Source organism: Pan paniscus, chromosome 8 (assembly GCF_029289425.2).
Source record: "Pan paniscus chromosome 8, NHGRI_mPanPan1-v2.0_pri, whole genome shotgun sequence".
In the NCBI taxonomy this organism is placed as follows: domain Eukaryota; kingdom Metazoa; phylum Chordata; class Mammalia; order Primates; family Hominidae; genus Pan; species Pan paniscus.
The window spans coordinates 70422786-70436813 of record NC_073257.2 but is presented as its reverse complement, the minus strand read 5'-3'; the positions used below and the strand labels follow the sequence as shown (position 1 = coordinate 70436813).

Sequence of the window (14028 nt, the reverse complement as noted above, 5' to 3'; positions counted from 1 at the left end):
TCCTAATATTGTTTGTTTGCTGCTTCTCTGTTTTTCTCTGTAAGCTTAGCTGCCAGCATTCTTGGAGTTCAGTGGTTGGGGGAGAGAGAAGTAAGCCAAGATTTTTATTTTTCAGGATTTTGAATTTTATTTACTCTCCATGTTTCAGTATAGTAACTCTGTCCTCAGGTCTGCCTCATCCCTGAGTTCTGAGATCCTTTGGTTCAGGTCTTGAGTGAACTTCTGTGAAGCCCAAACATCACTGCTTGGGTTAACACTTTTGTTTCATAGGCATGCAAAACTAAGAAGAATTCCCCTTTTTTTCCTTGAGAGCTCAGCTATGCATTTAAGAAAATATTTGTTATATTTTATTCTACATTTCAAGATAGAAAGGTTTTTAGGTTATCTTACGCTGAGATGGGTGGATCATGAGGTCAGGAGATCGAGACCATCCTGGCTAACACGGTGAAACCTCGTCTCTACTAAAAATATAAAAAATTAGCTGGGTGTGGTGGCGGACACCTGTAGTCCCAGCTACTCGGGAGGCTGAGGCAGGAGAATGGCGTGAACCCAGGAGGCAGAGCTTGCAGTGAGCTGAGATTGCACCACTGCACTCCAGTGTAGGTGACAGAGCGAGACTCTGTCTCAAAAAACAAAACACATACACAAAAAAGAAAGGTTTTTAGGTTATCTTGCCTGGCATGTTGCCGTAAACACCAGTCCCACTACTTTTAAAAAATATTCTAAATAAGAAGAGAAAATTTATCTCTCTTTCATTTCCATTCCAGAATTAAACTATGAGTAGTTTCAAATGAATATTTGTAATTTTTTCTGTGCCTTTACAGAGGTGATACACACATATGTATCTTACTTAATTTCATAGACCTGCTATATATATTTGTATGTAATATGCCTTTTATCTTTTTCATGTATAAATATAGCATGGAGTTCTTTAGATCAGTACACAGAGATCTACTTCATTCCTCCGTCTTGTAATTAGCTCATCCTCAGCACTGCACCCACGGTCATTGTGCTAGGAATAGAGGGACGTTCAGGTATACTTACTCTAAATTACCTTGGCCTGGAAGTGACTAATATGAATCACTTCTAACATTTCAACAGGGGAATCTGGGAGATACAATGTACCACTTGGATATTTGGTCTGCCAAGAGTCTGCCACACTTGAGTTTATTCTGAAGAATTATGTTGCATACAACTACTTGACATAAATATGGTTTGGCATATATAATTAGATTCTAATACTAAGTTTTCGTAAGCATTTTACACCAGTAAACTTCATTGATTTTAGATAATTAGGTAGAGAATATTTAGGAAAGATCACTGGTTAACATGTCTTACATGCCATTTTGTAAACAAAAAATATTCTGTCTTCTAGGAAAACTAGAATCTAGTTCTAGGATATTAGAATTTTCTAATATCTTTTAGCATTATTAATGGTTACAAATCAAGGAATTAAATGAGCAGCAATTAGACTTACATTGTGTTAAAGGATTTTTTTTTAAAAAGATAAAAGCAAAAATCACCATGTAGATATAAAATAAATATGTGTTAAAGATTTGCTTTAACATATTATTTAATGAGGGAACCAGATAAATGTTAAAACTTGTTCAAAAGAGAAGTTAAAGAAACACACATTTATCTGGAATAATGGAAGTTTGATGTGAATTTTCATATTGCCACTACATTTCCTCCTCTCAGGGTGCATGGAGGAAAGTCAGAAGAATGTCCTCTAGCCAGAATTTATTTACATGTTTATGGACAAGAGTTATTTTGCATTTGCTATCAGTATCTATAACTTACAAAGTTGTAAAATAGTTCGATAGTAAAAGGCTAGAATTAGATAACCAAGAAGAGTGTACTCTAAATACATAGTTACTCATTGGAAACACACAGTAATATTTTTTGCTTGTTCCAAATTTACTTGCAATTGAAGCCATACCAGATGAATTATAATTCAAAATAAATTTTATTTGAGAAATGTGCAGGGCAGTTACAAAGCATTGTAAGAATCTAGCAATGTTATATTTCTCTGTTTCAGGTTTATGCTGCTGACTGTTTTGATGGTGTTCTTCTAGAGCTACGAAAATATTTGCCAAAATATTATGGCATCTGGTCACCTCCCACTGCACCAAATGGTAATCTTGTCATAAAAATTATCTTTCAGTTTTAATTCATGAGTGTAGCTTCTTTAAAGGCCTTATGTAAAATTAAAATTTAACTGAGTATGTATTATAAAAACACAAAATATATATGTTTTGCTTTCTAATCTTTCTTTCACTAAATGAAACTTATTAATACTTTTGTTTTCATAACCATTTTTAAAATGGCATATACAAGTAAATGGCCAATCTCTTATAGTTGAATGGAAGCATATATACTTAATACTATCTTAATTTGCAGATGTTCTGTCCTAATTTATTGTGTAGTTTCTTTTCCCATTTTGAGTAATTTTTTAAAAATCAAGAAAAATATTGTCTCTGCATGACTTCCTCCCTGTCTCTTATCCTGTTCCTTCATCCCTCACCTCCAGGCTTTAAATTACAGTCTTTTGAAAAACACTGGTAAGTTTCATAGAGAATAAAATGACCTAAATAGGGCACAGAATTTCTCTTTTTTAAGAGAAATTCAGGTATTAAATAACTAATACCTGAAGCAGTATTTGCCCCCAGAAGGCCTTTGCCAAAACACATACAATTTAATTAAACAAGCAGCTTGCCTGACTGACCATTGACAAAGGTGAATTGAGGGGAAAGGGCTTCAAACTTCAGTGGGTTTAAAAATAACCTATGGTCTTGTTAAAATGCAAATATATAAGGCCAACTCCCAGACATTTTGTTTATACAGGTCTATGTTGGAGTGTAGTGATATGCCTGTTAAATAAAAGCCATGGGTGTTTCTGATGTGGATAGTTCTTGAACCACACTTTGAGGACAGAAAGAGAAGGGGATTCCAGTGTGAGCCTGCCTATTCCTTTTGTCAGTTCTTGTCTTCCTTTAACTTAATGACTTTGTGTGCCAGGTTTCACTAATAGGGAACCCTGGTATCTCTCTGTGAGTATCCTCAGCTAGCTGATAGTAAATCGATGGCTCCCTTGAGTATTTATGATTCCTCTGTACTTTAATTGTATGAAAAAAAGAAAGTGAGCCAAAGCTCTATTAACTGTCTTTTTTCCTCCCTCCCTTAATTCCTTCCTTCTTTTTTGTGGGCTTACAGGTCTTTTTAGTCCTAACTATATCTATTTGTCTATGATTCAGATCAACATTTTGCTTAAATTAGTTTGCAAGTCACTATGATTGCCCTTTGGTCATCATTCCCTATATAATCTCTCGCAAACCCATTTAATGCCTTCCTTTTTTTTCCCTCTTTGCTGTAAGTGGAAGTTTTCAGGAATGCTATAAATGAGATAAAGGAAAGGAGAAGGTACAGTATCTAGATTCCAATGAACTTTGCTACTGATTGCTGTTTAATTTAGAGTAAATCATTATTCCTCAGTAAAGTGACGCTGAAAAATTAATGACGGTTGCTGAGGATGGTGTTTGATTGAAAATCTACGTAATTAAATGCTTAGTTTAAAAGATTGTTTGGAAAGAGTAGAGTAACTAGCAAATACAGCATAATTACTATGAATAGAGTGTACAGAAAGAATTTGGATAAGAGAAGAAACATTTTAATTAAAGATAGCATTTTTAGTTTAGGGTTACTAGCATATGATTTAAATAATCAAGGGATTGCTAGTAATCAACCTTTTTGGTCTTCAGTACTATATAATCTTGAAGTTCAGCTATGCTAATATAGAAGGAGCAGTAATTTTGAAGTAAAAATATTTGGCCTCTATCTTGGTTATTTACAAATGTTGTGAACTTGGCTAACTCAGTAATCTTTTTGAGCTCCACGTTTTCTTCTACAAATAGAAAGTAATACCACCGAGTTGTAAAGATGCATGTTATCTTATGTGAAAATATTTTATAAACTCTAATTCTCTCATTTGAAAATAAATGGAGATATTGGTGCTACTAAGATGAGAGGATGAAGTGAGGAAGCTGAGTGAAGAGAGGAGAAAATGTAAACTGAAGGGAAAAAAGGACAAGGAATAAAGTATATATGATAACAGAGTGGTCCAGTAGTACCAACAGTTGCCTCAAGGGATTTTCTACTTCTTTCCTACTTTGTTAGCTCTGGAAGAAGTGGGACAAAACTGTTGGACCATGCAGATTGTTTTCTTTTGATTTTACTAGCAACTTCATAGAATCATCTTTCTGTTTTTATCCTTTTGATTGCAAATGAAAGAAATAGAAGACAGCAAACTTATGTACATGTTTAGCTCACAGGATCATGAAAACATATTTGCTTGAGTTCTAGTAGAATACTATGGTTTGCGTTACTGTGTTTTATGTAGTCTGAAACTAATGACATTATTTCCTGTTGGTTTTTGTTCTTGTTGTTTGGGTATCTTTTCTTATGTGTCCAGAGTAGAGTTTTATAAAGCTGATACTGTTTTTAATAATCCAAAGTAGTAAAATGCTGAAAGCCAACTTGTTCAACAAATTATCATATAATAATTTGAAGAATAAGAATGTTCTGACCAATGAGGTTTTTTCTTTTAATTTTGTTATGATAGTTTTATTGAGATATAATTTACATACCATAAAACTGATCCATTTAAAGCATACAACTCAGTGGTTTCTAGTATATTCGCAGAATTATACAATCATCACAATTATCTAATTTTAGAACATGAGCAGTGGAATTTTAAAAATATAACATTTGTTGGCAATTATCTTTGAACATTTCATGCTAGTTATATATAGTAAATATCTTTTGTACCTGTGTATAAACACATAAAAGGCTAATACATGTAGCATCAAAAACTGTTGGATATAATTATTTGGAGGGATAGAAAAGTATAACATCGAGTAGGTTTGAAAAAATTGAGAGTTTTCAAAATGTAATCTCTAGTCTGATTGATTGGTAGTTTTCTGGAGCTAGCTACTAGTCATGTTGCAGGAGGCATGAACTGAAACAAGCTGACATACATGTCTGTTGCATCCCTCTTCCTTCACCCCTAATCTGGGGACCCAAGGTCTCTACTTATTATTCTTTCTGCTTTCAACTTGTATTGTTCTCAGGAATAGCTGAAGATTGATGTGGAAAAGAAAGGTCTTATTGTATTAGTCCATTTTCATGCTGCTTTAAAGATACTGCCTGAGACTGGATAATTTATAAAGAAAAGAGGTTTAATCGACTCACAGTTCTGCATGGCTGATGAGGCCTCAGGAAACGTAAAATCATGGTGGAAGGTGAAGGGAAAGCAAGGCACGTCTTACATGGTGGCAGGAGAGAGAAAGTACAGGGGAAACTGCCACTTTTAAAACTATCAGATCTCATGAGAACTCCCTCACTATCACGAGAACAGCTTGGGGGAAAACACCCCATAATCCAATCACCTTCCAGCAGGTTCCTCCCTCAGCACATGGGGATTCCAATTAGAGATGAGATTTGGTTGGGGACAGAGAGCCAAACCATATCATCTGTTTTTCCAGTTGGCTTCATAATCGAGCAGTGGTTCTTCATCTGGCTTTTCCTCCTTTTTTATGAGGTTTAGAAATCAAGATGGTAGCTGATACCTAGTAGATTTTCCAGATAGGATGAGGAAAACCTTAATGAAATTTGAAACCCATATTTTCACAATTTATGAAATCAACAATATTGATTAAGGGGCTGTAAATAAGTATTCTTTCAATTCCCTAAATGCCCTCCCTGTTGCCTTCCCTTTAAAGGAACTAGTTATTTCATCTTTACTATTTAGTGATCTGTAGATTTTTTGAGATTTTTCTGTAGGGCTCTTTTTGCCTCTTTTTCTTAGGGTATCAAGACTAGCAGTAGAAAATTAGCTAAAGGAATTTTTTTTATACCTAACACTTATAAAACAATATGTATATTTAACTTATGTTTAAGATAATTATATTTAATTATGTATGTTTAACACGATAGAAAAGTTTCATAGTAACCTTGTGTAATCTTTATTTTTAAATTTTTTAAAATTTCAATAGGTTTTTGGGGAATAGGTGCTGTTTGGTTACATAAATAAGTTATTTAGTGGTGATTTCTGAGATTTTGGTGCACCCATCGCCAGAGCAGTGTACACTGTACCCAGTGTGTAGTCTTTTATCCCTCACCCACCTTCCGCCTTTTCCCCGGAATCCCCAAAGTCCATTGTATTGTTCTTATGCCTTTGCATCCTCAAAGTTTAGCTCCCACTTATGAGTGAGAACATATGATGTTTGGTTTTCCATTCCTGAGTTACTTCACTTAATATAATCTCATACTATCATCAGCATCATGAAATACGTAAATATTTTGGGCATGAAAACAATATCCTTGGTAAAACCACAGAGTGATCTTATGTAGTCTACTTAAAACAGCAGGAAGTGTTATATTTCTGAACACGTGGTATTTTCATGATCTTTACCTCAGAAAAATTAAGGCACTATAGAAATTCTTTATATACTTTCTATGAATTAATAAGTGATAGGTTATTAGCCATAGCCTCTTAAATGTAGCTTTATTTCTAAACATTGTTACCTCTTGAAATGAACTCCACATATTTATGAAGAGTAGATATCCTTTTATTTATTATACAAGTACCAGCACTAAGCTTTACAGACTCTCTGTCTTAGATCTGGGGTTTACAAGCGCCAGTCCTTAGACTTCTGCAGGACTCACTTCATAAGAGTCCTAAATAGAGTTTCCAGAGTTATAAAAGTAAATCTAGTTAATTGTGCTATCTTTATGATACACACACGTCTATGAGGGGTATATAGATATGTAAAAATAAGCTCTATTCTAATATTCAGAATTCTGCCTTTACTTGTAAACTACATCATGTGAAATAATCATATTATAATTATTTTACAAGATATTTTCCAATCATCATATTAATATAGCCTAATTTATATTCTTGACCTTGAACAGAGTGAACTTAAACTATTCCAGATAGAACACATCTATCTTACCAGGCACAGTGGCTCTCACCTGTAATCCCAGCACTTTGGGAGGCCAAGGTAGGAGGATTGCTTAAGGCAGGAGTTCAAGACCAGCCTGGGCAACATAACAAGACTCTATATCTACAATAAATTTTAAAAATTAGGCCAGGTGCAGTGGCTAATGCCTGTAATCCCAGCACTTTAGGAGGCTAAGGCAGGTGGATAACCTGAGGTCAGGAGTTCAAGACTAGCCTGGCCAACATGGTGAAACCCTGTCTCTACCAAAATACAAAAATTAGCTGGGCATGGTGGTAGGCACCTGTAGTCCCAGCTACTCAGGAGGCTGAGGCAGCAGAATTGCTTGAACCCAGGAGGTGGAGGTTGCAGTGAGCCAAGATCACACCACTGCACTCCAGCCTGGGCGACAGAGAGAGACCCTGTTTCAAAAATAAAGAGAAAAGAAAAAAATAAAAATTAGCTGGGTGTGGTGACATGCACCTGTAGTCCCAGCTACTCAGGAGGCTGCAGCGAGAGGATCACTTTAGCCCAGGAGTTTGAGGTTGCAGTGAGCCATGATTGTACTGCTATACTCCATCCTGGGTGACAGAGTAAGACCCTGTCTCAAACAACAACAGCAACAGAAATCTATCTTATTTTTAGTTCATTAGATTTTTTTGGATCAGTCTTAGAACAAATTTCTTATTTGCCGTCATCTTTTTTATGTTATTATTGCATCAAAGAAAACCTAGCTGTAGTAATCTTTACTGTAGTAATCTTTACTATCTATAACCTTGACTAATCTGTAGCTTTTTCTTCAGAATTAAAAAAAAAAATAGGCAAGCTGAGCTTATGGATGATGGGGGAAGGAAGGATGAAATGGTAGTCTCAGAGGATGGAAAAGTGAGGAGATTTGGGAAACAGATCATGATAGTTGAGCAACTTTAAGGGCATACTTGAGGTTAGTGGTCAGATTGAGTGTGTTTTGCAGTCATGATACATGCAAAAGAGAGTTACTTTAACTTGAGGTGAAATCAATATGTAATAAGTAGGTTTATTACATATAAGTATTCTTTTTAATATAACTAAAGGCTAAGGCTTGATATTAGCCTGAGGGTTGGAGAATATCCATTATCAAGTGCATAATTGAGTTATGAATACATCTTTTAATTTTGTGTTTATTATGCTTGTCTCATCTGGAAGGGTAAGAATAGACTCCAGGGAATCATCTTCTATTTTTATTTATACTGAATATCAAAGTTAGACCTGTACTCATTGGTGACCTAACATGGTTAGCAGGTTTTAATATTTATCAGTGACTTGCTTGTTTAATATTTATATATACTTAGAGGTAAAATGAATAAATATTCAGTGAGTACCAAATACGTAGCAGCAATTATGCTAAGTGTAATGCGATTTCAACTCTTCAAAAGCAGCTCTATGAAGGCAGGTTTTTTCTTCACCTGTGTGCCTTGACAGTAATTATATATGGAATGTATGAAATTTTATTTTGGAGGGGATGTGGGAATGTGTAACCTGCACTTATGGGATGAGGACTGACACTATGCTAAGTGCTTTACTGTATATTATCTCATTTAGTCTTCTTAATATCCCTGTGGTAGAGTCTGTAATTATCTGCATTTTACATATAATTGAGGTTTTGAGAAGTGCTCCTGAGGTCACAGGCTAGCAAGTTATGCAGTTGAGATTTGAGCCTCCTTTTTCTTCTTCTAAAGCAGTTGCTTTAAACTTTGTCATCTCAGTTAAGATTCTTTGGGCACAAGTTATGGAAATGAACTTGAACGTGATTAAGCAACAAGGAAAAGTTCTTATAAGGATATGAGGGTGTCTTATGAAAGCCAAGGGCCATGCATCTGAGTCTAAGATGGGACTGGAACTAGAATCTGAACCCTATCAAAGCCCAGGGAGATCTCTCTCTGCATATTTACTTAACCCTTCCTCTTCTCTCCTCTGCCTTCCTTGCTATCCACACCTCTCCCCTCCCTACCAAGGGACTTACATGTTACAGTACCAGTCACCCACAGAGGTCAGCAACAGGTTTTCTCTGCATTCCATTTCCAAATTGGCAAGACTGACCAAGCTTGTATCAGATATTTGCTCCTGCCCCAGTCAGTGACTGTGGGCCATGGGCTGGATTCCCAAAGTATGATGGTGTTGGCAAAGGGACCACTTCTGTAGGACTGAGGATAGTTCTTGAGCTGGGAAGACATGCTAATGACAGAGTGACATTCTATCTAGTCAAGTGTTTTTAAAACTTCTTTGTCTAAAAGGAAAAAAACAAGAAAACACTGGGCCTTTAGGCATGGGGGGAATAAACTTCTTTGTCTATGATACGTAATAAATACATTTTTACATTGCAACTCAATGTTTATAAGACAGACCAACCCAGACAACAATACTTAGTCTTACTATCTGTGAGATAGTCTCATATATTCTCTTTTCTCTTTCATTTAGGAAACTTAGTTACAACCTATTAAGTTGAATTCATAATCCAATGATGGGTTGTGACCTAGAAATGGAAAAATACTGCTCCACTATACACCCAGAGGGGCCTAGCCGAAAAGGTGTCCTTTGTTAATCCAGAATTTGGCATTGCTTTGTAAGTGAGGCTGCCTGTAGTAAAATGTCTTTGGTCATTTAAGTAACTGAGTCTCAGGATTGATCTACCTTGAATTAAACTCTCTTCTAGGGAAAGAATTTGCTAATAGCATTTTTCAGGGTGAATTAATAATCAGATTTATTTCTATTAATGACAGCCTGTAAATCAGTAAAAATCTCAATGCTCAGATCATGCCCTGTTTTTCTATTTACCTTTTTCAAAAGCACTTGCAGTCAAGTTGTTGAAATACATGGTATCGCATTCTTTCATAAGAATTCTGCATCTCTAAAGCAGGTTTTGATGTTTATTTTTTAACTCAGAGGGAAAGATAGAAATGAGAATCTCAAATTCTTATTTTCACTTAAAAAAATGTAAGATTAGAGAACAGAAAGAAAACACCAAACCACTCTTCACTAGGCTTAACTTATGGTTTTATTTCTGAAGGCTAATAAGAAATAATTTAGCAGTTATTTGGTAATTCCAACCATATGAAACATAAAAAGGACCTGAAAATAAAGTAAAGAAAAACACATTTGGATAGTCTAACAAAATATCAAATAAAACCCATGATATTCATCCCTATTTACTGAAGGGGTGCCTCAATTTATTATAGTGTGAGGAAGGCCAAGTCTAAAGTTTCACTGGACAATAGGAATGGGAAGGGCAAACACTCATTCATTCAGCAAACATTTATTGTATTTCCACTATATATAGAGTTTGCATTTGTATTTTCCTCCTTTCAAAAAGAAAAAGTAAGAGATAGGAGATTTTATTTCAGAGTTGCAAAGCCTCTACCCTAGCTTCTCTTATTTTTATCTTATCATAAAAAGTTTGTTGTTTGTTTTTAATCACTGTCAAGTTGACAGGTAGAAGACACTAACCCTACAGTGAGATATAGATGCTGTGACATTTAGCTATGTTCTCTCACTATCTTTATACTCCCATATACAACTTGACCCTAGTAAGATTTCTGGAGTCTCTTGAGTCTAAATTAATGATAATAAATTTTTGAATGCCAAGGATCTACTGTACTATGTATTACTATCTAATTAGCTTTTTTTCTGATATTTGAAATTCAAGTCTTTTTACTGAAATTATTGTGCAGCCCTAGAGTGGGGCCGGATCTGTTTTCTTCCTTTTTGCTTAAGGTGGTTGGAGATGGGAGGAGAAAATCTGAAGGTAAATGTCCTGTGCTTCTTTCTTCTCTCATACCATCCATGGTTATCTTTTAGACACAGAAGCTTGGGTGTGTTCCAACTCCCTGAGCAGGATATTTCCACTTGTCCCATTAGTTTTCACAGACAGCAGTTTCATATCTCTGTCAAGATCTTTTGTTTTCTCTTATCCTGAAATTGTCTGTCTGGGAAAACCCTTCTTTCAAGTGTGGAAGGCTCCTTGGGTGTGTCAGTGCTTCTTCCTTGGACTGCAGTAACTTTTTTGTCATATTTGGGCTTAACTTCACTTAGTTCTACAGAGTTATAACCCTGCTCTCTTCTTTGACTAAAGCATAAAAAGTATCTCTTGTCCTTTGAAGAAGATTTATTCCTTTTAAATCTGAGGGGCTTAAAAATTTTTCAAGCCCTAACTGGGTTCTCACTTTTGTTTGAGCACAAACTTCTTTATTGTAATTCAGCAACTATGCTAGTCTTGGTGCAATGGGAATAATGAGAGGACATCAGAGAGTAAGGCTTCTCTTACCCCGGTACTCTTTTATTTAATTCAGAGAAAATAAACACCTTCTCTAACCTTATTTGTCATGTTCGTTGATAGTAATCTTTTCTGTGTTTGAGGAGAAATACTTCTTGTTACATTCCTAACTAAAAAATGAGTCATGATCTCATTCAGAACTTTGAGATGATTCTTTTTTTTTTTTTTTGAGATGGAGTTTTGCTCTTGTTGCCCAGGCTGGAGTGCAATGGCGCGATCTCAGCTCACCGCAACCTCTGCCTCCCAGGTTCAAGCCATTCTCCTGCCTCAGCCTCCCGAGTAGTTGGGATTACAGGCACCTGCCACCGTGCCTGGCTAATTTTGTATTATTAGTAGAGACGGGGTTTCTCCATGTTGGTCAGGCCGGTCTCAAACTCTCGCCCTCAGGTGATCCACCTGCCTCGGCCTCCCAAAGTGCTGGGATTACAGGTGTGAGGTACCTCGCCTGGCCGAGACGATTCTTTAACCCAGGAAAGGAGGGAAGAATTTCTTTCCTTACTGTTTCCCTCGGGACCTGGACCCTGGCTTTCAAACTAAAACTAAAAGCAGGTCAGCCGTGTATGATAACTGGGGCTTTTATAATACTGTATTTGAATCTCTATTTAATTTTTTTGTGGAAAGATGTATGCAGGATGCCAGCATGATATACAGACCAACTTTTGGGGAATGCCTGTGTTCTAAAAAAAAAAAAAAAAAAAAGCAATATGGGCTGGGCATGGTGACTCACACCTGTAATCTCAGCAGTTTGGGAGGCCGAGGCAGGCAGATCACTTGAGGCCAGAAGTTCGAGACCAGGCTGGCCAACATGGCAAAACACCATCTCTACTAAAAATATAAAAATTAGCCAGGCAGTGGTACACGCCTGTCATCCCAGTTATTTGAGAGCCTGAGGCACAAGAATTGCTTGATCCTGGGAGGCGGAGGTTACACTGAGCCAAGATCGGCCACTGCAGTCTAGCCCAGGCAACAAAGCAAGACCATGTCTCAAAAAAATAAAAAGCAAGATTTGTGTTTTTCCTTTGAAACTGGTGAGACTTGAATGTATATTTGACAATTATCATCATTTGGATAGGTTTACCCTTTCTTAATCTGTACTTCTGTTGTATTACTCTGTGGGAAGGATTTATTCCTATTACTAATTTTAAATGAATCAATTTTTAAAAATTATTAAAATACTAAGAGTTCTGCTGAAACATATGGCATAAATTGTATTCACAAGGGGAATGCATTCTGGAAAAGCTTTTGAAATGATCCCATTGCCTTTTTAATATTGTTGGAAACCTTGTATCTGCTGTCTTTTGCTTATGGTTGAATTTATTTAATTCACCTCCTGCAAGAGTTTCTCTGTGATGTTTATACTTGTTATAAATTTGTTGTTTAGGTTTTTTTTTTGGGTAGAGTTAAGAATAATTATTGACTTTACATTTATTTTAACTTTTTCTCTGTTTTAGGATTTTCTCATCTTGTTTTTCCCTGGCAAGTACTTGAGTAGTACTATGTTTGCCTATTACTAATTAATATTTTTCTTTAATAACAGATTTATACCTAAAACTGGAAGATGTGACCCATAAATTTAATAAGCCCTGTATAATGGATGTAAAGATAGGGCAAAAAAGCTATGATCCTTTTGCCTCATCTGAGAAGATTCAGCAACAGGTCAGCAAGTACCCATTAATGGAAGAGATTGGGTTCTTGGTGCTTGGCATGAGGGTAAGAGTGCTTATTAGTATAATATGCACATTTCTCTGTACATGTTCTTCCCTTGAAAATTATGGATGTCATTATAGTACTAATATATCAGAAAATAATGTATTTTGGAATTGAGTTGTCTGTAACTCCCCAATGTGAAAAGTGAGGGCAAGGATTTAAAATTTTTTTTTTTGTTCACTGATATATGGTCAGTTTCTCTGGTTCGGGAACATAGTAGGGTGATTGATAAATAAATGGATGGATGGCTGAATCTCAAGACTATAATTCTGGTAATTTTGTTTTAAAGAAGTCTTAAATTTAGGTGCAAGCAAATATCAAATGTAAATGTGATATTGTTTATGATTTTCCCATGAGAAAAGTGCTAAATATATATATTCAGTCATTTTTCTGCATTTTCAAAATATAAAAGAAATTTAAAATGTGGTAATTGTGTGGCCGGGCACAGTGGCTCATGCCTATAATCCTAGCATTTCAGGAGGCTGAGGTGGGTGGATTGCTTGAGCTCAGGAGTTTGAGACCAGCTTGGGCAACATGGCAAAACCCCATCTCTACAAAAATGCAAAAACCAGCTGGATGAGAGGTAGCGTGTGCCTATAGTCCGAGCTACTCGGGAGGCTGAGGTGGGAGGATCACTTGAGCCCAGGAGGTCAAGGCTGAAGTGAGCCATGATCATGCCACTGCACTGCAGCCTGGGTGACAAAGTGAGACCCTGTCTCAGAAAAACAAACAACGCCACCCCCCCGCCAAAAAAAATATAGGTAATTGTTTCGGACTTTTGGGGTTAAAACAGTTGTTTCATTTTCTCACAATTCTGTGAATTTGCAATTTGAGCTAGTCTCAAGTGTGCAATTCTTTTGCTGATCTTATTTAGGGTTCCTTCTGCAATCATCTGATGGTTCAACTGGGTATAGATGGTCTAAAATGACTCTCTCTCATTTATTTGGGTTGTATGTAAAACCAGAGAATGGTTCTTGTGTCAGGAAGTTGGTACTGTTGGCTGGGTCTTTTTCT

At 36.1% G+C, this 14028-nt stretch overlaps 1 protein-coding gene across 2 annotated transcripts in view; it reads left to right on the top strand.

Annotated features, from left to right (window-relative positions):
- The window catches only part of IPMK (inositol polyphosphate multikinase), an 80163-nt gene that overhangs the window by 39721 nt on the left and 26414 nt on the right, over positions 1-14028 (top strand). For both annotated transcript variants that reach the window (XM_003821170.5, XM_008974641.4), the window contains exons 3-4: positions 2039-2135; positions 12845-13017. In XM_003821170.5, coding sequence (XP_003821218.2) covers positions 2039-2135; positions 12845-13017 — 270 coding nt within the window. The remainder of the gene's footprint in view (positions 1-2038; positions 2136-12844; positions 13018-14028) is intronic.